The 26,512-nt window shown below is 44.0% G+C and overlaps 1 protein-coding gene across 1 annotated transcript in view; it reads left to right on the forward strand.

Annotated features, from left to right (window-relative positions):
* Positions 1-26,128, forward strand: part of EXOC4 (exocyst complex component 4) — a 596,962-nt gene extending 570,834 nt beyond the window's left edge. The window contains 1 exon segment of the mRNA XM_038412510.2: positions 24,601-26,128. Within this exon segment, the coding sequence (XP_038268438.1) occupies positions 24,601-24,838 (238 nt within the window). The 3' untranslated portion in view covers positions 24,839-26,128.
* Positions 26,129-26,512: the final 384 nt, after the last annotated feature.

The raw sequence follows: 26,512 nt of genomic DNA on the forward strand, positions 1-26,512 counted from the left end.
TTGGTATGTCAGAGTACGCACAAGGAAGAGCTGTTAAACTCTTCAGCCGTAGAGCTCTCCTATAATTCCTCGGCCGACCAACAACTCTTGTGTTTTCCACGCTGCGAGTTTTGTTAAGGTTGACTGGCTTGGATTCTTTCTGCGTTTCGTACCACGGGGTGGGCCTGTCTCTTATGTTGGGAGAGACCTGATTTGGTGCCAAATTGTTTGGCACAAACCTCACAAGTCACCAGCTGGTTCCTGTGATGTCAGCCCCTTGCATTTAGGGATGTAACATAGGATGCTGTGTGCTTTAGGATCAATCTTATCACACAAAGAACACTGGAATTCAACATCCTTCCCTCCGTGGTGACGTTTAAGATGTACATGCAGAGCAGTTGGTTTCCCTACATGATCCCCGTAAAAGTGACATGCTGGGTTATCGTTGGGTAATCTCACCAGAACCTTTCCCTGCCCCTAGTCTCACATTCTCCTTCTGTCACTGCAACAGTGGATGTCTTGGGAGAAACACTGATGTTATCGTTTCTATCATCTGCCCGTGTTTCAGAGCCAATGTGATATATGCCATCATGTGCCAGCAATGCCCCTCTGCCATGTACATTGGCCAAACTGGACAGGCTCTACATAAAAGAATAAATGGACACAAATCAGATGTCAAGAATTATAACATTCAAAAACCAGTCGGAGAACACTTCAATCTCTTTGGTCACTCGATTACAGACCTAAAAGTGGCAATTCTTAAAAAAAAAAAAAAAAAAAGAAAGAAACTTCAAAAACAGACTCCAATGAGAGACTGCTGAATTGGAATTAATTTGCAAACTAGATACAATTAATTTAGGCTTGGATAAAGACTGGGAGTGGATGGGTCATTACACAAAATAAAACTATTTCCCCATGTTTATTTCCTACCCCCTCCTGCCCCCCCCCCCCGTGTTCCTCAGACATTCTTAACTGTTGGAAATGGCCCACCTTGATTATCACTACAAAAGGTTCCCCCCCCCCGCCCACTCTCCTGCTGGTAATAGCTCACCTTACCTGATCACTCTCCTTACAGTGTGTATGGTAACACCCATTGTTTCATGTTCTCTATGTATATAAATCTCCCCACTGTATTTTCCACTGAATGCATCCGATGAACTGAGCTGTAGCTCACGAAAGCTTATGCTCAAATAAATCTGTTAGTCTCTAAGGTGCCACAAGTTCTCCTTTTCTTCTCATGTCTCGTAGAGTATTGCTCACCCAAAAGCTTTGTACTTGACAGCCAGGCTGGCAGTGAGCCTTCTTTTGTGAGACAAGCACAATATCAGTTTGCCTCCTAGTCAAGGGATCAGTGTGTCGCTTTGCACTCCACGTTATACCAGAACAATCCTTATACATAAACAGCACACCCCCTCCCACTGGGTGTTTGTTCCTGTAGATTTCCTCTCTTGTACCTTTCACTATATCTCAGCCCTCACCTGGCTCAGTATGCAAACGATGCAGGCATTGTGAGGCATGCAATACACAAGCGGCCAGCCAGGGAGATACATGGCTGAGGTATGTCACCTTCTGGCAACCTGTCTTAATTCCAAGACCTTAAGAACACAATTTTTATTATAGATCCATAACTACTTAAATGTTATCTGTACATACATTTCTCAGTGATAATGATGACCAATGGGTTATGGGCTCTCGGTAGAGACCTCACATGCCACCCTTCGGTGAACTGTTATGCATATTTCTTACCCAGGGGATCCCTATGCATCCCCTGTGACCTCTGCCAGTGGGCACCAGGAGCTCCCTGGGTCACACATGACCAGTGACACCCAGCGAAATGGAAAGATGACAAATTTCCAACTGAGGAAAAGGCAGTACTTTTCTTACACAGTTCATAATTAACCCGTGGGACTGACTGCCACAAGATATTAATGAGGCTACAAGTTTAGCGGAGTTGAAAAACAAGATGAGACATGATATAAGGAGCAAAAACATCCAAAGTTAAAACAGATAGAACAAAACAAGGGGGGTTGGTCCAATAAAAGATATTACCCCACCCACCTTATCCATCTCATATCCTGGGAGCGACCCAGCTACAGCATTGCAAAAAAAGCTAGAACTTAACACTAGCTGTCCGGGCTTTAGGAAGTACTTCCCCTATGGGCAATTTAATCCATAATTGTCCTTCGTGGGGTCTTATACCTTCTTCTGAAGCAGCCAGTACTGGCCACTAATAGAGACAGGATGCTGTATTAGCTAGACTTGTGGATTGATCTGGTCTGGAAATGCCTGAACATATTGCACTATATGTAATCATACAGTATTATAACGTTCACATATAACTATTCAAAAAGCAAAGCAATCGTCTTAAAATATCAATCTAGCATCTCACTGCTGCTGCATCTTCTCTCACTAGCCATGCTGAAGTTTTCCTGTTGACTCAAAGGTTGTATTTAGATTAGCCATTTCAGTTTTTCCTGGAGGCACTTTTAATCTTTGTGCTATGACCTTTAAAGATATAGGTTTTCGTGGTCTCAGTAATGATTTTTATTGCCTGAATATGGATGTTTGGTTTCCTCCAAATAAACAGTTGAATTCCATTTTCCTAAACTGGAAATGGACTAAAGAAAAACACAGGGGGGCTTCATTGACTTTCCTTACCTGGCACTCAGCATGTGGCTGGAGGGAGGGGAATCAATGGGATGAACTTTTCAACAGGCAAAAAAACTGCTTTCACTCTCCCAGAGAAAATAAGGCCAAGGAAGGTGCTGAATGAATATTTATTGGTTTGGTTTTAGACTCGATGTTGGAGCACTTTTATTGACTGCATTGACAGCTTCATGATATATCCTCCTAGAAATCAAATTACAAGGAACTTCCTCATTTCTCTCTTAAGCAACCGTCTTTTCTTGATACCTGTTTTTAACAATAGTTTTCAATGTGGGTGAAAAATACCAAGTAATTACTTTGTTCCTGAGTCCTTCATTTGTATCTGGAAGTGTGGGTATGTGTCTGTCTATTTCAGTCCCTTTTTCTATCCTGCTGCACTTTGAATGTTAATTAAAGGGCAAGCATTACTTTCTCTTTAAAACTTTTGTTTTGGAATTGCTATGTTCAATGACTTTCCAAGGGCCATGTAAGAATACACAGCTGGTGTTTATTTACTTGTATGACTGAGGTTACTTTGAGACTAGGGTCTCAGTTTGAGATTGTTGACAGTACCACTGGAGTCCGAGAGATCATTCTACAGTATTTAGCAAAGTCTGTAGTGTGTAGGGGTGTGGAGTATCGATTGATCACATGGACCAGATTTTGAGAGCATGCACTCTAAAATGAGCGCACATAGGTCCTGATTTGCACCTACAAAGTAGTATTGACATATGCAAACCATTTGATAATATTAGGTTTCAGAGTAGCAGCCGTGTTAGTCTGTATTCGCAAAAAGAAAAGGAGTACTTGTGGCACCTTAGAGACTAACAAATTTATTAGAGCATAAGCTTTCGTGAGCGATGAAGTGAGCTGTAGCTCACGAAAGCTTATGCTCTAATAAATTTGTTAGTCTCTAAGGTGCCACAAGTACTCCTTTTCATTTGATAATAGAGTCCCAAATGGTCCAGGTATGCATAGCAGAAACATCAGGCTATTGTTTGATCAGGCAGAAAGTCTTCTGTTTAATGGGAGTCACTGACTCTCTCCGAAAACCCTGCGGTGATGGTGTTTCTTGTTTTACTGCCCTGGATTCAGTGCCAGACTGCAGCTTCCACTGTCAGTCCTTTGCCTCAGTTAGGCCTGGGGCTTTGATGCTGTTATGGAATTGAAGGGTCGCCTCTTTGCCAAGTTACTCGTTTTTGTACCCCGTCTCTACAACAGGTCTCTCACTTTCTGCCACAAACCCTCTCCATATTCCTTACTTGTTCTCCCAAACCTGGGGATCACTCCCCTGAAACAAAGCCAGAAAGGCTATTGGCTGACGTTCCCCACCAGCAACGCTTTCCCCAGCACATTTACTGAGAGTCTCCAGCCCATGCTTGTAGAATGTGAAAACACTCGTGCAGTACTGAGTTGGGAATTGTTCTGCCCCAGGACTGTAGCAGCTTAGAAAGCTGTCAGAATAAAAGTGCTTCATGTTCCAAACCAAGCGTCACAAGTGGAGCAACGAGACTACAAGCTAACGATATCGTCAGCTTCTGTCAACAGACTCAGGTTGACGTCTCCAGGGTTGGTGGGTGAGCATGCCTCTTGGGGCACCACACAGCGCACCCCCCAAAGAAATGGAACAGTTGGGGTGTACCTGATGATGTGTTTCAGGCTGTAGTTAAGCAGTGCATGTCCCATCTAGACCTCCAGGACCAATAACATAGATGTAATAACTCTGCATGGAGGCCAGTAGGCTAGATTCAGAGGGTTAGCTTGCAGATTCCTATAAAATAGGAAATCCCAGTGACCCTGTGAACCAGTGAACTTTCTGCTCTCAGTCATAAAGATGGTTTTAAGGTTCTTTTCTTTAACTCTTCCATCAGAGAGTCTTCTCTGCCTCCATCCCAGATCCTGCAGAGCTCTCTCTACCACCCCACTGCCAAGCCTCTGAGCTTCCACAGTTCCCTGGTGGCTAAATGGCCAGGTCAGAAGCTATTTTCAAACCTCTGGGAAGCTGGTTGATGCTGAAGCCCGTCTCACATCTCTGAGGCACTGCCAGTCCAGATTCTGGGTGATCACAGGGAGGAACTGTCATAGTTGCTGGCAGTGAAATGACATCTGGGAGCATGAGGTACCCAGGAAATATTTTTGTTTATTTGTTTCTAATCCTGGGTAAGGTCCAGAAAGAGGGGGAGGGGGCCTGGGTCTCACCGTTTTTCTTAGCCCGAGACAGAATGGCAGATTTTCAGGCAGACACTCAAGAATAAGCCCCCATTTTTGTTGTGGCATCAGAAGCAAATCAGATGCACAGCCCAGTTAAATACTGCTCGGGTCATGGCAAGATGAGCTGGGAGGAAAATGCAAGCGTAACAGCCCTCTCACATACCCTTCCTTGGATCACCCTCTTCCAGGTGTCTGGTGCCAGCACAGTGGTTTTTCCCAGCCAGTGGGGTTTTTCTGTGCTCAGCAGGACACTGAAATGTGTTGGCTCAGTGGGAGGCTTTATCCTCTGAGAAACGAGTCCAGGATGCCACCCACCTGGAACGTGAGTGAGTTTTCCCAGGCCCTGCCATATGCCATCTTGCTAATACCTGCTAGTCAGTGACACTTTAAAATACACATAATGGTTTTATTATTTTAAGTGAATTTAATGCTGGGGAAAGGTGCTGATTGAAACGCTGAAGACCTGAGTTTGTTTATAAAGAGAACGGGTACAACATGCCTCAACCCTGACCCAGCAAGACCACCTGTCTTCCGCAAATCTATCTTCCATGCTGCTAAAGGATACTGAAATAATCTTGGGGCTTGTGCAACGTCATGACATTTATGTCATAATGCAGGACAAATAATTAACATTGACCTAAGGTGTCCTGAATCAGTCTAAGAGTGTTGCTCAACCCCTGTGGGTGACCATACAGTACAGGCCCCAGGTGATTGGTCATAGGGCCCAGTCATCCTCTTTGGAGTAACAAAGATGCATCAGGTGAAAGGATGATCCATATATCATTCCAAACCAAGGAAGTATCAACTTGCACCCTTTTGTCCCATCCTGTGGTGCCAGTCGCACAGGGTGATCCATCTGAGGAAAAGAGAGCTTTCACCTCCCTCCTCTAAAAGACCTTTTATTTATGGTTCTTGGAGACCCAGAGCACAACAGGCTGCCCATAATAACAACTGGTTCAGATATGAACAATCTCGATGATCCAAAGCACAGAGATCATAGCAGCCAGTGGCAACAGCTGAAGCAGTAGGCAGACAATACAAGCTGGAAGATGAATGGACAGTAGTAATAATCCAACTCTGACCAGTCCTCCTGCCACAAGGAAGCTGAGCTCATAAAATGGACCCTTATGCTGTGAGCCGAGAGAAAGCAGATGATCACAGGGCTCATGGAAGGACACAGAAACACCAGGTAGGGAAGAAAGGAGGAATAATCCGAGCCTCCCGTTTCCAAGGGTTTACAAGTAAATTTCACACACGGAGTAGTGTCCATTAGCAAAGCAAAGGTACCATCCATTTTCTGAGTTAAAGGAAATGTAGTATTTCTCCTTTCCTCCCACCATACAGGCAGCTCTTCTGAGGATTACCTGGGAAGGGCAGTTGCTTCTTGCTGCTTGGCACTACAGGGTTTCTGCAGGTACTACAAGGGACTGCCACTCTGTTTCCACAGTGACTGGGGACTATTTCTTTTCCTGCAAATGGAAAGCTTGATGGTCTCAATTCAAGAAGCAAACAATATGGCCAAAAAAGGGCATGTAATACTTATGCCTGAAAACATCCCTCTGGGGACCAGTAGGGCAGGGGAAGAATCAGAGAGCGGGTAGCAAAGGTTAGCACGTTATACAGAAATGTGAGGGAGAAACTGACAGAAACCCTGTTAGCATGAGACCTACATATTCATGTTGACTATAGAGAGATTGTTTCTGAGGTTTCGGTAGCCCTGTGGGAAGACAGTGATGTGTTTTTGTAACCCTGGATGTGACAGCAGCACCTCCAGACAGAAGCATTCACAGGGCAGTACGGTGTGTTTTTTTAAGTTTTCAAGGTGATTGCTATCCAGGGAAAATGGGGGGGAGGGTGAATGTATTTTGTAAAAAACAAGTTCTTCATTAACAATAGGAACTCCAGAGGGCCAGCAAACAGCAATCAAGGAGAATCTGTAGAATTGACTCTTTGTCTGGATTGATTTTACTCACTCTTTACCTTCTCTTTACTCTGAGATGCCTGCTGCCCTGGGGAGGAGTCTGCCTAGGAGTGAAGGGAGGGGAAGTGGCTGGAAAGAGGAGGACCATTTAAGCTCAGCTAGGGTGGCTTGCGTGGTGATGGGGGAAGCATAAATGTTACATCTCCTTGAGAAATGTCTGATTAGGAAGAGAGCCTGGAGAAATACAGGGATGGGAAACAAACAAGGAACTCTCCTGATTGCCTGTTACGTTACCTGGGTGCTACAGGAAATGTAACAGAGGCAGCCTTGATGCCAGATGCTGATTTCACACTGAGGTAGCACCATTGACTTAAATGGAGCTGCCCCTGGTTTACATTGGTGTAACTGGGATCAGAAGCAGGCCCCAGGACTCCAGCAAGGGAATGAACTTTCAGGGTCATCCCACTTTGAATGGGTCAAGAGACAGACTCCTCTGGAAGCTCTCTTTTCAAATGTGGGGTCCATATCTGGGCACTCAGCTGATCTACATAGACTCATCAATTACCTATTTTACCTCCTGAGCCGTGACTCCAAATGTAGCATTTAGGAAACTTCTTTATGTGCCCATGATTGAAAATGATGCCCTCCCTGTGCTAACTCTTGTCTGCGAGGAAATTCCACTTATGCACGCAGGTGTCAGCGATCCGCAAACAAAGGTGTTAGAAGAGGGACAGGTTTTTGAAAAGAAAAATTGACACAAGACAAAAAGAATCACGGAGGGGGAAAAAACCTCAGTGTGTGAAGAACAACTATCTGGCCATTTGTCTACAAATTGTTTCAAAAAGTAAATATTAGATTGTCAGCCTGAAGTGTTACTCCATTGCTTTGTTTCAGGCTGCAAATGGAAGCAATTAGAAAAAATGTCCTGCTCCTTTCACTGTCAGCTATTTCATTCTACCACAAACCCCCATAGATAGGAGGGAATGCACTCAAGTGCTTTAGTAGCAGATTGGTTTACCCCGTCAGTCAGATCTCATTAGAAACTGCAATGCTTCATGCCCGGTAATCTGCTAGAATGTGGCAGATATTTGTGCTGTGTAATATGTTTCAGGGTCACCACTCATCACTTTTCTATGCCATTAAAGCACATATTTTGTAGATGTCTCTCCTTTAATTAAATTAAGGTGAGGAGATGAGCTCTTTACCTGCCAATGCGGTGGCATTATGGCGGCAGAAATAGGAAGGCACAAAAGCAGGCGGGGGCAGCAGATGTGGAGAGGTGTGAAGTACTGCTGTTAGCCCCAGTGTGGGGGATATGTGGAGGGGTTGCTGGTTCTAGACAGGTTAGGAGAGATGGGTTTTGAGCTTCAGTGTTGAAGCAAAGAGAGATGAGCAGACTGCTCCAGAGAACGTCTGGTGTAGCAGCGGCAGAAGGGCAAGTTCTAGCAGCAGTGGGGAGAGAGAGGGAAGCTAAGCCAAGGCCAGAAATGGCAGAGCAAAGAGAATAGCTGCCACTAATGAGAGGGAAGTCATTCTATGTGATGTACTGTAATCTCAGAGTTGGAGCAAAGGGCTGAGAGTCATAGGTTCTAGTCCCAGATCTGCTGTGGACTCACGGAGCAATCTTGGGCAGGGTCTTTCTAACACACTGTGTCTCTTTTTCATGCTGTAAAACAAGGATAATAGAACTGCAATAAATTAGTATGTGGTCACCAAGGGCTTCAGTTCTGTTACTGTGTTGCCCAATGATGCTATTTGGAGCTTTATGGTAACCTCGGGAATAGAACCCAGGTCCTCTTGCTCCATAACACAGGACTCTACCATCTGAGTTAAAGGACATTTTCCATTAGCAGTTAGCTGTACAGTGCAAGGGACACACCATAAACAATTCTGATTCCATCTAGCAGAGACTAGCAGCATGTGCATGTACAGTGAGTTCATTATAGTATTTTCCTACTTGATACGTGTGATCTGTAGACCGTAAATCCAAAGTATTATAGTCGATTATATCTCTTTCCTGTATCCAAAACCAAATCTGAGTTCTTTGGAGAAAGATCAAAGACTTTTATTTAGTATTTCAAATGCTAAGAGTTTTAATTCTCAGAAAAGGTTCAGCCCGCTTTTGGATGGTGAAGTGTGATTCTGAGAATCAGAGTCGCTAAGTATGTGTTTTAATAAAAAGTGGCACATCTTGGTTTTGTTGGCTCACGTGTAAACTAGGAAACAGCTGAGTGGATTCGATGATCCCTGCAATACTGAAAGTGACTGGCTCCTGGGTACAGTACAGCACCAACCTAATGGGAGATGCAGGCCAGGCAACTCCTATGTGTCCAGTATGGATCCTCTGGTGAAGCAGACATTGACAATTCTGACTAAGATGCAGGAAACATGGAGTTAAGGAGGTGAATTATTGATTCAACACAAGTATTAACATATCTGGCAGTTGGAGACTGTCTGAGAAAATTTTGCAGAGTGGCATCTGCAACATGCCTGATTGGCATTCCTGAACTTTCACACATCAGATGTAGAATTTCAACACACAAACTCTGATGTGGCAATTAAATTTGTCCCATTATGATCCTGTGCTCTGTAGCCAAGAAAAAAGTGTGAATTCAGGTAGATATTTAAAACCTTAAATCTTGGTTTTTAAGAGCAGTTTTAAAATAATTATATCGAAATTGCTGTGTTTGAACATACATGTATGATGTTGATTTATAAGAATGATATATTCTTTTCAGGAAACAATCTCCAGCATGTAATTTCTTACTCAGACATTATTGTAGGCTACAAAGCTTGCCTAGAATTTAAAAATGTTTATTCCAGATCGGAGATCAAATATATCATGAATATAAAATTCAAATGAGATATCATAGCACATAAAGGCATTACATCTGAAGCTAAAGTAAGTTCCTTGTGAGTGTATTTAAGATATGTATCAGATACAAGGTCGGGCTTGACAAAGCCCTGGCTGGGATGATTTAGTTGGGGATTGGTCCTTCTTTGAGCAGGGGGTTGGATTAGATGACCTCCTGAGGTCCCTTCCAACCCTGATATTCTATGATTCTGTACAAAATTATGCCCCCCACACACACAAAAAGAGAGAGAAGAGGAAAAGAGGTGCAAATAGTGATTAAGTTATGTGCTGTCATGGAAAACAACTCACTACTTATTGAAGGAAAGGTAGTTGTAAAAGATACCCTTGGTAATGCAATATGGTACCATGTTATTCTCGGTTGCTTGTTCAAATCCAGCACAGGTTGGTAAATAACTACGTTTTTACCATCTGTTCGTTGTTCAGTGGCTTATGTGAATTTGGTTGGCAAGTCAGAAACAACTTCCTAGTGACCAAGTGGCCACATGACAAAAGCCACCAGCAAAATTGGCATTGCATCTCAGCAAAGAGGCAAAGGATAAAGTCCACTATGGAGAGTGACCCCCAAGGTGAATGAAGAGGAAGGTTCAGAAGGGGCAGTTTCAGGTGCTGATAACATGTCCTTTTCTAGAATCAGGAGTACCTTTTTCTTTCCGGAAGCTTGGAATGTGAAGCCACTCTGCATCTTCTGCTGTTGCTTCAGCTGGAAATCTGACTGGGGAATTGTGTTTTGAAATAAGTAACCTGCTTCTCGAGCTCTCCATCCTGAATATACCCAAGTCCTCTTATGTTCTTCTGAGGCAGCATCATACTATACACAAAACTTACCGGATAGATGCAAACATCCATGGTTTTTCTCATGGTTGGATCCATGAACAACCAGGGCTGGACAGTGCTCTTGTTTTCTTCATCCAAGAACCCTCTAGTGTTTCACTGCTCTCTCCCTGGCTAGTAGCCTTTTAAGTGCCCCCAGTCCCATCCCACCATTCATCTATCCCCAGAGAGAGGGACAGAGCACTCAATCCCCTTCTCTGCTGGTGTTAATTGTGCTTCACTGATGGGTCAGTAATGATACTTAGGATGCTTCATTGTAGTCTTGACTTTTGATAGTCCTCTGTCCCATGTCCAGTAAGCAAGAACTTTCAGACCATTCCAAAAGCCCCCAGAATCTTCAGGGCTCACACAACGTGATGATGTTGAACCTTGATGTCACGAAAAGGACATTACATCATCTTATGTGAGGCAATAGTTTTGCCCTTGAAGCAAAGAATCTAAAAAGTGGTGACCCAGTGGAAGTTGCCACATGTCCAGTTGGCAAAAGACCACATTCTAGTTTTGGTGTGTCACTGCCCATAAAAGTCCAGTTACCAGCGTTGGCAGCCACTAAAGTAGGCAAGCCAAGAGAATTCATGAGTGAAATCAGAGCATAAGCTGGTCCTTTTCAAGAACATGGAATTTAGGCAATTGGTCAGTTAAATTGAGTTTAAAAGGTTTTTGGAAGCATCAGCTCCTGACTGCTGCCAGAGCAGGATGTTGGATTAGAAGGACCCAATATCTGATACAGCCTTTCCCATGTTGCTACGTATTTTGCTTTGATTATAAATGAAAGACGTGATCCCATAAGATGTGCCCTTCACACATCAATAATATTAATGTCTATTTCCATTAAACATTTACAAATGCGCACCACTACACCTCCCCTTGATTACAGCATCAGGCTTTTTTGTGCAGTTCTGAACCAGTTGATTGTAAATATGGCAGGATTTTAGCCACAGTAATTGTTGTTCCCAAGGGGTAGCTAGAATTGTATTAGTTTTTTTGCTGACTGGAGCAGTTTTTGCAGTACTTTCCTTCGAACTGCTGACTCTCCTCTTCGGGGCTGCATTCATTTCCAAGTCTCCCCTCATTTAGACGTGAGGCAGGGGGGAAAATGGCTTCATATTCTTTATAAACTGGCATACAGTTTAGGTAATATTTTACCATATGCAGTAAAAATGCAAATGTGTGTGGTTTATTTGCAAATGCAGGCATTAATAACTGATATTTAAACAAGTCAGATGAGCACTTTTACTGATATATTCAAAAAGATTTTTTCCAAATCATTTGCACACTCAGAATCAATTTGAATACAACATGTAAATTGAATTTAATTTTTTTTATATAAAGTTGCACTTATCTGCTTGAACCATTAAATTTACCATTTAATATGTACTTTCCAGCTCACTTGGCTAGAATTTCATTGCTCTTTATCTGTATAAATTTAATTAGCCTTGATATCATCAGTGTATTATAGAACTAATTAAAGATTTAGATAAGTGCTGAGGGTACTTATTTAATACCCTATAAAGTTCCATTTGGAGAGTGAGAATTTCTGTTCTTCGCTTCATTTTGCCAGTCAATGTGAAGCCACCAGGAGTGTCATAAACATTGTTTATGAGCAATCATTTAACAGGTTTGAATGGTCTTTTTTGATGCTTTAATATGGATTCAGAAGTTTAGTTTTAGGCTTCTTTAAAAAAAACTCTTAGGCAAAATTGCTTGGCCCGCAGGTTAGAGTCCTGGACTCTGGAGTCTGGCCCAAAGGGTGGTTCAAGTACAGATCTGGGTGATGGGACATCAGTGCTCTATTCTCATCTCTGCCACTGTTTTTTTCTTTGGACAAGTCACTTAAACTCTCTGTGTCTTAGTTCCCCCATTTGTAAAAGGAGCTCATACTACCCCCACCTCACCGGGGGGGGGAGGATTGTAAACCTTAATTCATAAAAGTTTGGTGAGCTTGATAAGTTTATGGAGGGGATGGTATGATGAGATTGCCTACAGTGGCATATGGCCCATCCGCGGCTGCTATTAGCAAATATCTCCAGCGGTCAGTGATGGGCTACTAGATGGGGAGGGCTCTGAGTTACTATAAAGAATTCTTTCCCAGGTGTCTGGCTGGTGGATCTTGCCCACGTGCTCAGGGTGTAACTGTTTGCCATCTTTGGGGCCGGGAAGGTATTTGCCCCCAAGTCAGACTGGCAGAGATCCTGGGGTTTTTTTCCGCCCTCCTCTTCAGAGTGGGGCACAGGTCACTTGCTAATGATGGATTCTCTGTAACTTGAAGTCTTTAACTCAAGATTTCAGGAGTTCGGTAACTCAGCCAAAAGTTAGGGGTCTATTACAGGAGTGGGTGGGTGAGGTTCTGTGACCTGTGATATGCAGGAGGTCAGACTAGATGATCATGGTGCTCCTTTCTGGCTGTAAAGTCTAAAGAGCCTATAACATGTTTTGATTTTCAGAGGAGTGCAAAGTAGCATTATTTTATAAATTCTCTGTTATTTCTTCCTTTCAAGTTATATTTCCTTTAACACACCATTTCACTTCTTGAAAATTTCCATCATTATTCCCCTAAGTGAAATTGTTTATATACTTTTTTCTTTTTTTACTTCAGGAAAGCATTGGTGATGGTATTCTTCATTTCCTGTCCTGAATTGCTACATAGTCTTGCACTGCCCTGTTACAGAGCTGCTGTCTTTCTTTCCTCTGACAAGAGGCTGCATGTCAGTAGCATATGAAGTGATCCATTGTACGGTTGCAAAGTTCTTTTGAAATGAAGGATCATTATTAGGATCGCTATCATTGTCTGAACAGGCCCAAAAGAATGTAAATCGGATTAAGTTAAACAAAGAACATTTTAAAAGGATTATGAGGAATAGTGGGACCATGACTGGACATAGCACGTAGAGAATACAGTGTAGGAAGTGATCCTGCACATCTGGTAGAATGGACTCCGTGATGTACGGTAGTAAGTGTTCCATTTCTAATTGCTTTTATGCTCTCATGAGCTCCCAGTGGGAAAGAAGGACCAGAACTCACCTTTGTAGGCTCCTACTTGCTTTAAAACAAACATAATTGGAAAACATGCAAAAATCACAGTTGTCTTTGTAAAGAGTGGGAATGTCTGAGAAATACTGGATTCCATGGGCTCCCCTTTGCCCAGTGTTTAGAAGTCTTGCCTTTTAAATCAAGTTTAAAAGTCTTGCCTTTGCATTCAGGGCCCTGCACAATGCTGCTGCAGCCAACATTTTAGACCTCATCTCTCTCCTGCCCCTACTGTTCCACTAATGTCACTCACCTTTAGCCTGTTAGATTTCCTCTCCCACCCCTATCTCTTGTGCTCCCTACAGATATTGTCCCCACGATCCCTGTTCACCAACCCATCACCCTCTTGTCTCCCCATTCAAATCACTCCCCAAACCCTCTTCTTCCATATGGCCAAAAAGAAATGAGCTGGGAACAAAAGACTGGAAAGGACCTCCTGGTTCATCTAGTCCAGTCCCGTCATCACAGGCAGCCACATCACATCCTATTCATCAACTTATCAAGCGCCAACTTAAAACCAACAGTCGGTTGTTTGCCCCCTACTACTCCTATTGCGAGGCTGTTCCAGCACCTTACTCCTTAGATAGTTAGAACCCTTCTTCTAATTTCCAGCCTAAATGTATTCATGGCCAATATATATTCATTTGTTCTTGTGCCAACATTGTCCTTTAGCTTCAGTAGTTAAAGGACACATATATGCATATGCTCTTACTTGTTCACTCACATGCTCGCTGAATATATAACTTACTGGCACCACCAAGATCTTGCACGTACTTACACTAAGTGACTGATTACTGCAACCTTTTGCTTTCTTCATCTTGACCGCCTATTGTTTGTTGTTCTCACTTGTGGTTAACTTCTCAAGAGAGGTCATTTTACTTGCTTTGTACAGCACCCACATATTTATGGGTGCTGTATAAATGATGTTCTACAAAAAAAGGAGAGGATATAATGGGAAGAACACTTCCTATATTTGCCTAAGCCAGCATTCAGAGCTGAATTTGTACCTGCAGAATCCATACCTCACTGCCTTGTGTTGTTACAGAATTGGCATCTATGTAAAAACATGAATAATAAAAGTGATGTTCCTTATTCTAAAATAACACAGCAGAAATCTGAAGGTCTTTCTCTTAAGACGAGAGCAAATCATTCTTAAGAAAATTGTGATTGAATTTTGAATTCACCTGACCATCTTCTGAACAACTTTTCAGTGTGCAGGTCCTGGGTTATAGGTTAACATTAGCATTTAAATGGAGAGTCGTATTAATAGCTCTCAAAGGAGCTTGTCTCATGATTGCCTTTTCAGGAAAAAAAAAATTTTAAGTGAGAAACCCTCTTTTTTTTTTTCTGTCCTCCAAAAAAGAGACTTCAAGAGATGATCATTTTTCCCAAGAGGTTTTTATGTCTAATAAACGTGCTCAGAACTGCAGCGTTGTTAAATAGGTTCAGTACTGGGGATCTGGACGTTTTATTTTGAAACCATCATTTTGAAAACACAACCCTCTTTTCTGGTCTTCGGCTTCTTTTGCTCCGTCTCTTCAGATTTGTTCTCAGCATGTCTTCATTTGATCCCAGCATCATGTCCGACACGGATATCAATATCTCCCACTTGTTGTTAGTACAGAAGGGAGTCACTTACAGCCGTAGTTCTTCATGGGCCAGATCCAAAGCCTACTGAAATCAATAGAAAGAGTCCCATTGACTTCATTGGGCATTGGATCCAGCTCCACGTGCTCTAAAGATCAAGGCACAGTGTTGGTCCTCTTACCCTAAATCCTACCATAAGAATTTTAGGAGACACCAGAGAATTCAGAAATTTTTGGCCCAATGCCCCAGCCCTGACAGGGCTGAACAGGCCTTAAATAAATGGCCCAGTGGCTTTAGGGACCACTCACACAAACAAGGGTGGCAGGACTGAGCCTTGCGTTTTCCAAATAAGTTTCATGTCATAAAGACAAGGCTGGTTCAGCAGCCTGTATTACCGGCTGTTGAAGCGCTTCCCCCGGGTCATCCTTTGAACCATCATTGAAGTTCTGAGATATTCCATCACTTCCCTTCCCCCCCATAAGCCTCCATATTACTGCCACCAATCTGCTGGGTGAATATAGACAGAGAGGGCTGGTCCTGAGGCATCTATCACCCTCTCCAGCTTCTCCCATTCTGAAGAGCAAAAGGAAGGGAGTGAATTAGTTGTTTCCTTCCTCTCCTAAGGAGGTGATTGCTTTTACTGTCACCTGACATCAGGAGTAATCCATTCTAAGAACTTGTAAAAGATGTACAGATATAAGGTCTGCCATACCAGGTCAAGCCAATGAGCCATCAAACCAGGTCCACGATGCTTCTGAAGAAAGCAAATCAAACCAGGTCCATGTCCCCAGCTGACCAGTTGTGCAAACAGGAAGGCTGAATTCCTTCCTGACCCTGCAGTGATCAGCTCCCACCAGTGCTAAAGCCACATTGCCAGTAGCTTGGAGGGACCCGCTGTGAGAATGCATCAGTCCTGCTCCTGCACTCAGGGGGACATGAGCAGAATGGGATAAAGCTGGCATGGGGATATGCTCCTCTCCATAGTGGTTGCACGCTTGGCTTACCACCTGAAGCATGAACTTTGATTACCTGTATCTCAGCATACGTAACTGCCACAGACTCTTCGTATTGGCTGTAACATCATCCAGTCCTTTCCAGATCTGGAGATGGTATGTGACAGTAGCTGATCACACAGTATGAGTCTGGCTCTGATCACCACTTTTACTCTGGTGTAACAATGGAGTTCCTCTTGATTTACAGGAGTGTAAAGGAGAGCAATGTGAGACCATCTGTGAAGAACCAATTCCTTATTTGTTTTAAACGTGACCTATCTTTTGCTTTGCATGGCCCCTTCTTCTCTTACTGGGGAGGATGCACAAAGGAGAGGCCTGATTAGTATTTTTAACCCTCAGAGTCACAAAAACCTTCCTGATTGGTTAGGGCATCAACACCCATATACAGGATTTAATGCCTTGGGTGGCAGTGCCAGAGGGCCTGGAGGACAGCCTGATGCCCTATGGTGTCCTTTAAATGCTGAGAACAGCCTGACTGGCATTTCCCAAAGGCTCTCGATACAGTGAAGATGCTGCAACTTTACTCAGGGTGATCACAAGAGCCTTTGCAAAGTCATGGGCCCTTGGCAGAGAAGACCCAGCTGAGAGCGAATCTATCCGAATGATACTCAGACTGATGCTTGGGAGCTGCAAGTGGCTCTTTAATGTGTCTCCTGTGGCTCTTTGTAGCACTTGATATTAAAACACTGTGTGAATTAATTATTAACCAATCAGGATGCTTTCACTACATTATTAACCACTTGTAGAATACTTGGTCAGTCATTTTGCTGCGACAATTTAGAGAGAGAGAGAGAGAGAGAGAGTAAATGAAACAGTGAATTCACACTACTGTGGCTCTTCTGGCTAATGTTGATCACTAATTTGGCTCCTGAACCACTGAGGTCTGAGTATCATTGGTCTAAACTGTGTTCACACAGTTATTATTTATTTGTAATAATAAGGGCCCCTGTAATGGATTGGGGCTGCATTGTGCAAGGTGCTGTACAAACACAGAACAAAGAGACAGTCCCTGCCTCCAACAAGCTTACAATCACACGAATAGTTCTTACTCTCTCACGCAGCTCCGTAATTTCAGTGGGTCTCCTCAGGTGCGAAAGATTTGTGGGATCAGGCTCTGATCTGTTACATTCTATACAGGTTCTGCGCCTGTCTTTGTGTATCTGACCACCTGGCAGATCTGATTTTCCATGCGGGGGTGGACCCTTGCACCCAAACACAGTCACAATGAAGCTGGTTGGAGTCCAAGGGCATTAGGGATTTTTTGTTAGGTGTGTTAGTACATATTAGTATTTATTAACTTGTCTCATCAGATGGTGGAAGAGACTTCTGATAAACGTTAATTAGGTTTTTTTACGTTTTAAATGGCAAGATTAAAAAGCAAAGTATTTTGTGAAGTTCCACTAGTGCAGAACAACTCTCCATAACCTGTCCTCCCCTTCTGACAATCAAAAGAACATTTGTAGTGGCAAGCATAAACGCATTTCTGAAAGTAAACTGAAGAGCCTAAATAAAAAATCACAGAACAAGAGATTAATTCCACTCACTCTTTCATATTTCATTATTTGATAACATCAGGAGATGAGTCCACCAGAATTGCTTTGGCAAAGGCAAACAGGAGTGTGTCTGATCAATATTTATTAATACTTTCAAAGACAAGGGAGGAAAAGTTGAGCAGACTCAGTAACACAGTGAATAATTATTCCTACAAATCGGGCTTAGCCAAAGGCGATGCAATGCCAGAGAGGCCGAGTTTTCATTTTACCCAATTAAAAATGCATACCTTTCTTTTTCTTTGTAGGAAAATTTTAATTAAAAAAAAAATCTGATTCTGAAAAGAGTGACAGGTGACTCCTGAATTGATTAGGTGCCAATTTCTACTGCAGAAGCTGAGGGTTTAGGACACGTTACAGAGGGGAAGTGGGGAGGTGACAATTCTGCATCGTCATGGTAAAAGCATGGTGAAGGCGGGGCCAGTGTTAGCACTTTTGGATAAGGTTGTGAACCTTTTCTGTCTCCCCGGTGCCAGCTCAAACGTTGCCTATTGATCACATGGAGATTTAGGGAGGGTCAGCAAGATGATTTGTTAGGATGCACCCCAAAACCAGGAGCTCAGATCCCAGGGCGGTCAGCGTAACATAAATGCTTCCACAGACAGACAAATAAAAGTAGGATGACCAGATGTCCCGATTTTATAGGGACAGTCCTGATTTTGGGGTCTTTTTCTTATATAGGCTCCTATTACCCCCCCCCACCCCCATCCCGATTTTTCACACTTGCTGTCTGGTCACCCTAAATAAAAGGGATGTGGACATCTTTGTCCAGCCTCCTGCTGAAAGGGAAGTGTGACCCAGCTGCTTGTGCATAGTTTGAAACATTTCAGAAAGTTTTGAAAAGAACAGGTGTCCAAATAAGCTGGGGCCAGGGAGAGCACCAGAAGGTTTTGTGTGTGCTTTTAGCACATTATAGTGCAGCCTAGCATTATGGCTGCCTGACATTTCCCTGGGTAAGACCCTGCTTTCAGTTGCTTATAATTTGGTTGCTTACAACTTCACCAAACTTTGGGCTGAAATTTCTCAGGCTGGGTGTCTGTCTCAGGCTGCCTTGTTTTGGAAACTTTCCGCTGGAATGGTTTGGCCGTTTCTGAGAAAGAGATTAAGGGGAAATAGGAAATGTTTTGCCCATGTTAGACAAAAATTCTGGTGACCTTTTCCTTGAGAGGCTCTACTGCCCTCATGCTTTGGTGCAGGGACTTGAAATTCGGCAGGGGAGTGACTGTTATGTTAGGGATATGTCTTTTGCCATCCCTTTGAAAATCCACCTCAATCTGGCCAAATTTATAAACTTCTGAAAAATCTCCGTGTGCACGTGCTCAGTAGAAATTTGTTAAAGCTTTGCAGCTAAGTTCTCCAAAGGGGGCAGGCATTTCTTGACTTTTGAGTGCTTGACTTTACAACCTTACTGTTCTTTTAATGTAGAGGGTGAGCGGGGAAGAGTCATGTAGGTAATACATATTGAACAAGATTTTCAAACTTACTCTAAAATTAGATTTCTACATTCAGATTTAGGCACTTAAATATGTGGTCTGATTTTCCAACGTGTTTTGAGCAGCCAGCAGCTCCCAGGGAGGTTAATGGGAGCTGCTGGTTGCTTAGCACTTCAGAAAAATCAGACCATTTATTTAGGTGCCTCGATATGGATTTAGGAGCCTCACTTTAGAGAGCCATCTTTCAGATTTTACGCCTTTATCATCACAGCATCCCGTGTGCCACAGGATTTTGCAAATGGGGAATCTCAGGCAAGAAAGGTTAAGAGACTTAACTAAGGTCAAAAGAGGAATCTGAAATAAAAAGGAATAAAAGGAATAAAAATCAATAGTCCAGTGCTCCTTAGTTCCATGCTTAGCCCACTAGACCGCGAAGCTACTCATGCTATTCAGCTACCCCTGCTTGTGACTGGAGTTCCCACTGACTGCTTAGCTGAACAACTGGCTGAGCTACAAGCTGCTGGCTGGAAGACCGCTTGTGGCAGCCCTGGGGCTATAAAGGGGAACATGCCCCAGTCTGTGATCTGCCACCACATCCACAAACCTGGAACTGCCCAAGGCCTGCGGACGTTTTTGGTTCCTGTGCATCGACATGGGAGGGAAGGCAGGCAGTGGCGTAGCTAGGTGGAGCGAGCAGGGGGAGCGGACATAAAGAAAGGTACTCACTAGGCGGCTCTCCGGGTCCCTGGCAGTACTGAAGGCCCTCGCTGCCAAAATGCCGCTTGAAGGCCCCCGCCACCAAAGTGCCGGACCAGCCGGCGAAGACCAGAGCGCCGCCGGGTGAGTAAAAGTTTTAAAAGGTGCCAAAAAATTAAAAAGGCACCGCTTGTGCTCAATGGGGGAGCGGCCACTCCCCCCGCAGCTATGCTACTGGAGGCAGGATCTGACCCTAAAAGAACAGTGTATCCATTAGTATGGTTGGCTAGACATGTTGGCTTCTTCATGATGCGTTCCTGAGTTAAACAATTTTGCCCCATAGTAAGGGCTTTTCAGGGCTTTGTTATCCATTTTGCTATCAGCAGAGTGCTGAGGCTTTGTCATTCTGCTGGGATTATAGCACCAGCATTAGACATTGTAGCAACAGGTCTATTTCAGGACACATAGGAGACAAAGTTAGGTTTGGTCTCTCGCTATTTTAGTGCAGTATTAAGCAATTTGGTCCCAAAGTTTCTTAGCTTTCCCCAGTGATGCTCTACGAACATTCCATAAAAGATTTCAGGGCCGTGCTCTTAAAGGGGCTGTCTCAGCCTTACAAAATGCTTGTCACCTGGGGAAAATAGATATTTTTGACCACTGTCTGAAATAGCGTTGGTTTCGTTCAGCACAATCAACATCCCAGTCAGAGTGAGTGAGAGAGAGAAACAGCTGCTAAAAAAAATACAGCAATAAAATCTTAGAACATCCAATGTTACCCCTGGACATTTTAGCTTTTTGGGGGCTCACTCCATGGAAGCTGCCATAGGGCTGCTAATATAGGCGTGACGTAACGAAGTTTGGGATCGGAACAAATCATTCTGTATTGAAATCAGTGGGGAAAACATGGATGACTTGGATGTTAGATGGAGTAGCAGACCAGCCCAGGAGTGTGTGGCTGAAATATTATTAGAGGTTATAACATCTCTAGACCGCAGCAACTAGAGGGCAGTAGAAGATCTCTCCTGTCTGTCTGTCTCTCACATCCCTTCACACACACTCTTGAACAGGTGAGTGCTCTAGATAACATAGCCAGTAAAACACTGGGATTCCTTGAGGTGAGATGCACTAGAAAAGGCATAGTTATTATGCCTATTCTGGGTGAAATGGGTGGATTTCATCCACTGAGGGTTATGCGGGGATCCATCCCCTGACCCAGGGCTGGAACTCACCAGAACAGCATTCCGGTACTTTTTCTGTGTGGAGGACACCAGGTTGTTCTCAAAATGGTGTCCTCCACACTGTGTGACCTCTCACGCACCGTTCCCATGGTGGCGGGGGAGTTACGGTAGCCCCGGAAATAAGTGATCTGGGACAGTTATGCAGATGCCAAAGGCGTCCTTGACAGAAGAAAGTTTGGGAGCCACTGTTCAATATCATCACAGATTCCCAGACCCGTTTGTCCTGTGTTTCTGGTGGGGATAGTGCCTTGCAGTATCAGCAATGTCACAAACTCTCGGGATGTCTTCTGATGGCTCGGAAACTTCACCAGTGAACTGGCCCTCTCTAGCTCCAGGAACTTTCTTGACTGTAATGTTAACCTGGAAACTAACCAGCTCTCTTTGTTTTTCAGTTGAATCCAGTGGAACGCTCTTAAGGAGCTTCTTTCTATTTCCATTTCCTCTGCCCTTCCCTGCACACCCCCCCTTTGACACACACATACTCGGGCAGCTCACCCGAACTCCTGTCCATCACCCATCCTATGTTGTGCTCCAAATTGGGGATGAGTTTTGTGTCACCATCATTTAGCCGTCAGAACCACCCCCCGCCCTCCCAGCTGGCTCAGGATGAGGATAACTTGGGAACAGACTCAAGCTACGGGAACAAATCCTTCAAGCCGCAGCAGTGGATTAAGTCTTGAAGGACACAGACAGATAACATCTCTGCTGGACTGTAGCGAGACCAGCACAGTGTGAGAATCTAGCCAGTCAAAATGTGAGCTTTGTGGCACCTGGACAAGGCCATCTGTAAAACTGATTAGTGCTCCAGTTTGTATGCTGGGTACTGTGTGCAGGCAGTGGGGTCTCTCAATTAGGCCATCCCTGGAGCCTGCACACCAAAGGACCGGAGGAATGTAATATTTAGTGCACTGCTTTCCAGTGGCTCCTCAGATTGCCATTTTAATGCATTCAGACAGCGGAGAGGAGTCGAAGGTGTTAGCTTTCTTGGGCCACCCCGGAAGCGCTTATTTACTCCACCACGTCCCATTGCTGGAGCTCACACAAACAACACTGACTTCACCTTCAGAGACACTGCAACATTCCTACCTTCCCTTGCTCTGCAGCTGGGAGACGTACAGGGGTCATGGTGCTCATTTGAAATGAGTTCTTGTTGCAATATGCTGCATGCAAAGAGAAACGGATCTTTATCCTGAGCTTCTAAGACCCTTGTTTCTTTAGGATCCATACAAAGGAAAAAGGGTAGTTGGTTCCTAACTGGCAAAGAGAGATTTTCCATCTATCCATCCATCCATCCTACACTCCCTGTGAGTGCCTGTGACACCCCCAGAGAAAGGCAGACCCAGCAGCCAGGTCTCAATACCTACCTGGGAGAACCAGCCTTGCAGTTCCACAAGTAAAGCAATGTTCAAGGAACTTTCTCTCAGCAGGGTCTGCCCAGAATTGCAGCACTTGCCACCGCTAAAGGGACTGGGGGTTGATGGAGCCAGAGCCCCGACTCCTCGACACTGGCCGGAAGGGTAGGATAGCCATGGAGGGAAGAAAGTGCTGCTTCCTAAAGGGAATAACCCAACAGCACCCTAAGGCATAATGCTTCCAAAGCGCCCCCAGCCTGGGGAGCTCCAGCCCACCCCCACACTGGCCTCTCCCTTCATGTCACAGTCTGGACCTCAGACTCCTGGCAGCTTCATGAGATCCTTCTTGGTAAGCATTATTCTACCCATTGTACAGATGAGGCATCAAGAAGCTGTGTGTTTCGTGCAAGGCCACACAGTTACAGTGCCATGCAAAGAAACCCAGTGTCCAGATTCCTAGTCCCGTGCTCCAACCACTAGACAACACTCCCTCTTTCTAGAGAGATCACTGATGTTCCCTGATTTTACAAATAACGAAAATGAGCTTGTCATTAAATAGGTTTATTCTTAGGAGAAGAGGGGGGGAAAAAGTAAAACTTCCCAACCAGTCTCCTACCACAAATCCAATAAAAGTACAGACAAGTGTAATCGCTTCTTTCTCATTGGCTGGAACATAGGAATAAAATCCAATCCGTAGGCCAATCAAAGCACAACCTTTCCATAATGGTCCAGTGATTAACTGTCAGACTGTTCACCATCAAACCCCCTGGAAAGTGACACCTTCATCACTGAAGTGACTCTTTGCTTAAATTCACAGCTTTAAAATTCATTCTTTAATTCGGTGCATTTAACACTAATTGAAACTAACCAGATCTGCAGCTTCTGTACAACCCTCGTCTCAGCTTTAACTTATTCCAAGAGCCACCCAGACCCATCTGAAATACATTTTCATTTTTTGAATTTTTTTCAAATTTTGGGCAATTACAATGACATTGACTGATTCTGAGTTTAGGGTCCTGCCTGTAGATCCATTCTGCTTCCTATTAGGGTTGCCAATTTTGGCTGGATGCATTCCTGGAGATTTCATCACAGAAATTATTGATGAATCCAGGCCAATCCTGGAGGGTTGGTAACCCTACTTCCTATTAGCATCCATTAGTTGGGGCAAGGCTATAAGCTCTTATCATGTTAATTGAACCCCTCCAATCCTGAAGGTTTCTGCCCTTTGACCAGGTTGACTGGTCAGACTGAGAAAGTCTAAATGAACTGCAATGTGCTGGCTGGCTTGTACTTGTCCCATTGCCCTCGAGAGACCAGATGTCTAAAGATAACATTCCTGCTGTTACTAACTTCTAAAGAAGATTTTCCCTGTAGGTTCCCATGGCACAGAGGTGTGATTTAGTTGTGGATGAATGGTGTGAGATGTGGAGGGGCGCAAGGGATGTCCTCCCCATCTGTCTATCTGTTCGGCACTGGTGAGGCCACATCTGGAGTATTGCGTCCAGTCTTGGTCCCCCCACTACAGAAGGGATGTGGACAAATTGGAGAGAGTCAGGCAGAGGGCAATGAAAATGATTAGGGGGCTGGGGCACATGAATTACAAGGAGATGCTGAGGGAACTGGGGTTATTTAGTCTGCAGAAGAGAAGAGTGAGGGGGGATTTGATAGCAGCCTTCAACTACCTGAAGGGGGGTTCCAAAGAGGTTGGAGCTCAGCTGTTCTCAATGGTGGTAGATGACAGAACAAGAAGCAATGGTCTCAAGTTGCAGTGGGGGAGGTCTAGGTTGGATATTAGGAAACACTATTTCAGTAGGAGGGTGGTGAAGCACTGGAATGGGTTACCTAGGGAGGTGGTGGAATCTCCGTCCTTAGAGGTTTTTAAGGCCTGGCTTGACAACTCCCTGGCTGGGATGATTTAGTTGGGGTTGGTCCTGCTTTGAGCAGGAGGTTGGACTAGATGACCTCCTGAGGTCTCTTCCAACCCTAATATTCTATGATCTGTCTGTACCACCTTTTGTCTCTCATCTTATACTTAGATTGTAAGTCTTTGGGGGCAGGAACTGTCTTTTTGTTCTGTGTTTGTACAACACCTAGCACAGTGAGGCCCAGGTCTATGACTAGGTCTCATAGGCACTACCGTAATACCAATAATACGTAAATTACAGTATACTGTAAATGGATGTATTAATTCAAAAGCACCTGGGATCATGCTCATGGCTGGTTTCCTTACTTGCTTTACAGGCAATATTATGAGATGCTGTACAACACGGCGGATGAGCTCTTAAACGTAGTGGTGGATCAAGGAGTGAAGTACACGGAGCTGGAGTACATCTACGCCTTGAGCTTGCTGCACCGTAGCCAGACTGGCGTCGGGGACCAGACAACCCAGAACATGAGACTGCAGCGTCTGAAAGAGATCATCTGCGAGCAGGCTGCCATCAAACAGGCCACCAAGGACAAGAAAATCACTACAGTGTAATCCATGCCATCATGTCCCAGAATCAGAGCAGCATGGGCCACTTCCCCTGCTGTGCAATCTATAGTAACTACTGATAAAACATGTATGTTATGGGTGGTATTATACTGTACTAACAGCAAGGGGACGTACAGTCTGAGGTTTGGGGTTTTTTACACTTAATCATGCCAAGCTCCCCTAATGTATTATCCTGAGAGTATTTGCATTGATCTCCCTTCACCAAAAGAAAACTTACAAAATTTAACCTAGATGAAATTTGGATAGGGGTGGGGTGGGGGGAATAGAGGTGCATATAAATATCGGGCTGTCTCTGTTGAATTATTGCTGCTTTGCCTTGAGTTCTAAAGGGGGTAGCCAGCTGTGGGGGTGAGGGGGGACAGTGAGGGGAAGGATTCTCTTTGTTTGTCTGATACCGTAAATGGAAGTTCAGCTATCACTAATGGAAACAGCACCATGACTGTCAAGGGCAGATCTCGATCTAATTTGTGAAATCTTGATGGTCTTGAAGTTGTCCCAAGGTTTTGTTTATTTGAACTCTGTTGACACTATTGCTCTTCTGTACAATGCTATGTAGGTGCATTGATTTTTCTTTTTCTTTGCTGTTTTCACTGCAAAGAGAACAGGTTGCTAGTTCCCAACTGATGGAACTTGGCTTTCATTCTGGATGGTGTTGAGCCAATTCATGTGCCATTAGAGGCAACACATTGGGTCATCAGTTTCAATTTCCACTGTTCCTCTGCCTCAAAGCCATGAATCATCAGTTTCCAGAGATCATCCTGTTCCAGATAATGGTGGAAGTAGGCGGAAATTGCCAACTCAACTTTAACACGCAGGGAAACTTCTTCAGACATTTAACTCTCCTTTTCGTAAATATCACTTGAGTCAGTCACCTGCTTGAAAGATCCATCCTGATTCACATCACAGGTACTGTAGGATACTTGTACTCAACAGTAATGGGCAGGGAAGGAAGGAGGAGGTAGGTTAAGAGGGCCCACCTGTCTGAGATGAGTTTCTGGAATACCATGCTAATCTGTTGAAGCATCACGTCCATCTTTCCTTCCACCATTCACTACTGTCATCCACACTGGAAAAGGATCCTTATTCATCATGGCTGATGGATTTCTTCCAATCTTTAATACAAAGTGTGCATTGTATTCATATTTTTGAGAGGGAAATTGCCACCCAAGGTTTGGTGTCATATTGGGCTGTGTTCTCTTTGTCCTGCAAACCTGCTTGTGCAGAAGCTGTCTTGAAACAACTGGAAAATTAAAGGATGTTTTAAGAATCCTTAAAGATTGTTGTGGAGGTTTTTTAAATTGTTGTTATAAATCTTAGTATTTATTTTGTACTTGCTCAGCACCTGGCAACTAGGGATTGTCCAGCACTTTACAATTAGGTTAAATGAAGATTATATCACCCTTGTGTGGGAGGTATTCCTGCCTTTGTACAGATGGGGAAAATGGGGACACAGAAAGGTGACAGGGAATGCCCAAGATCACTCAGTAAAATAGAACCAAACATAGACACCATGACCCCTGCTCTAACCACTAGATAACAGTGTCTTTCTGATTTCTTAATAGCCCTAGTAGTCTGCCAAAGACATTCAGTGTCAACTGCTTCAGACAGTGAGCCTGGGATGTTCCCTAGCAGATACTTTCAGACTGTGAGAGGGATGGT

Source organism: Dermochelys coriacea, chromosome 1 (assembly GCF_009764565.3).
Source record: "Dermochelys coriacea isolate rDerCor1 chromosome 1, rDerCor1.pri.v4, whole genome shotgun sequence".
Taxonomy (NCBI): domain Eukaryota; kingdom Metazoa; phylum Chordata; order Testudines; family Dermochelyidae; genus Dermochelys; species Dermochelys coriacea.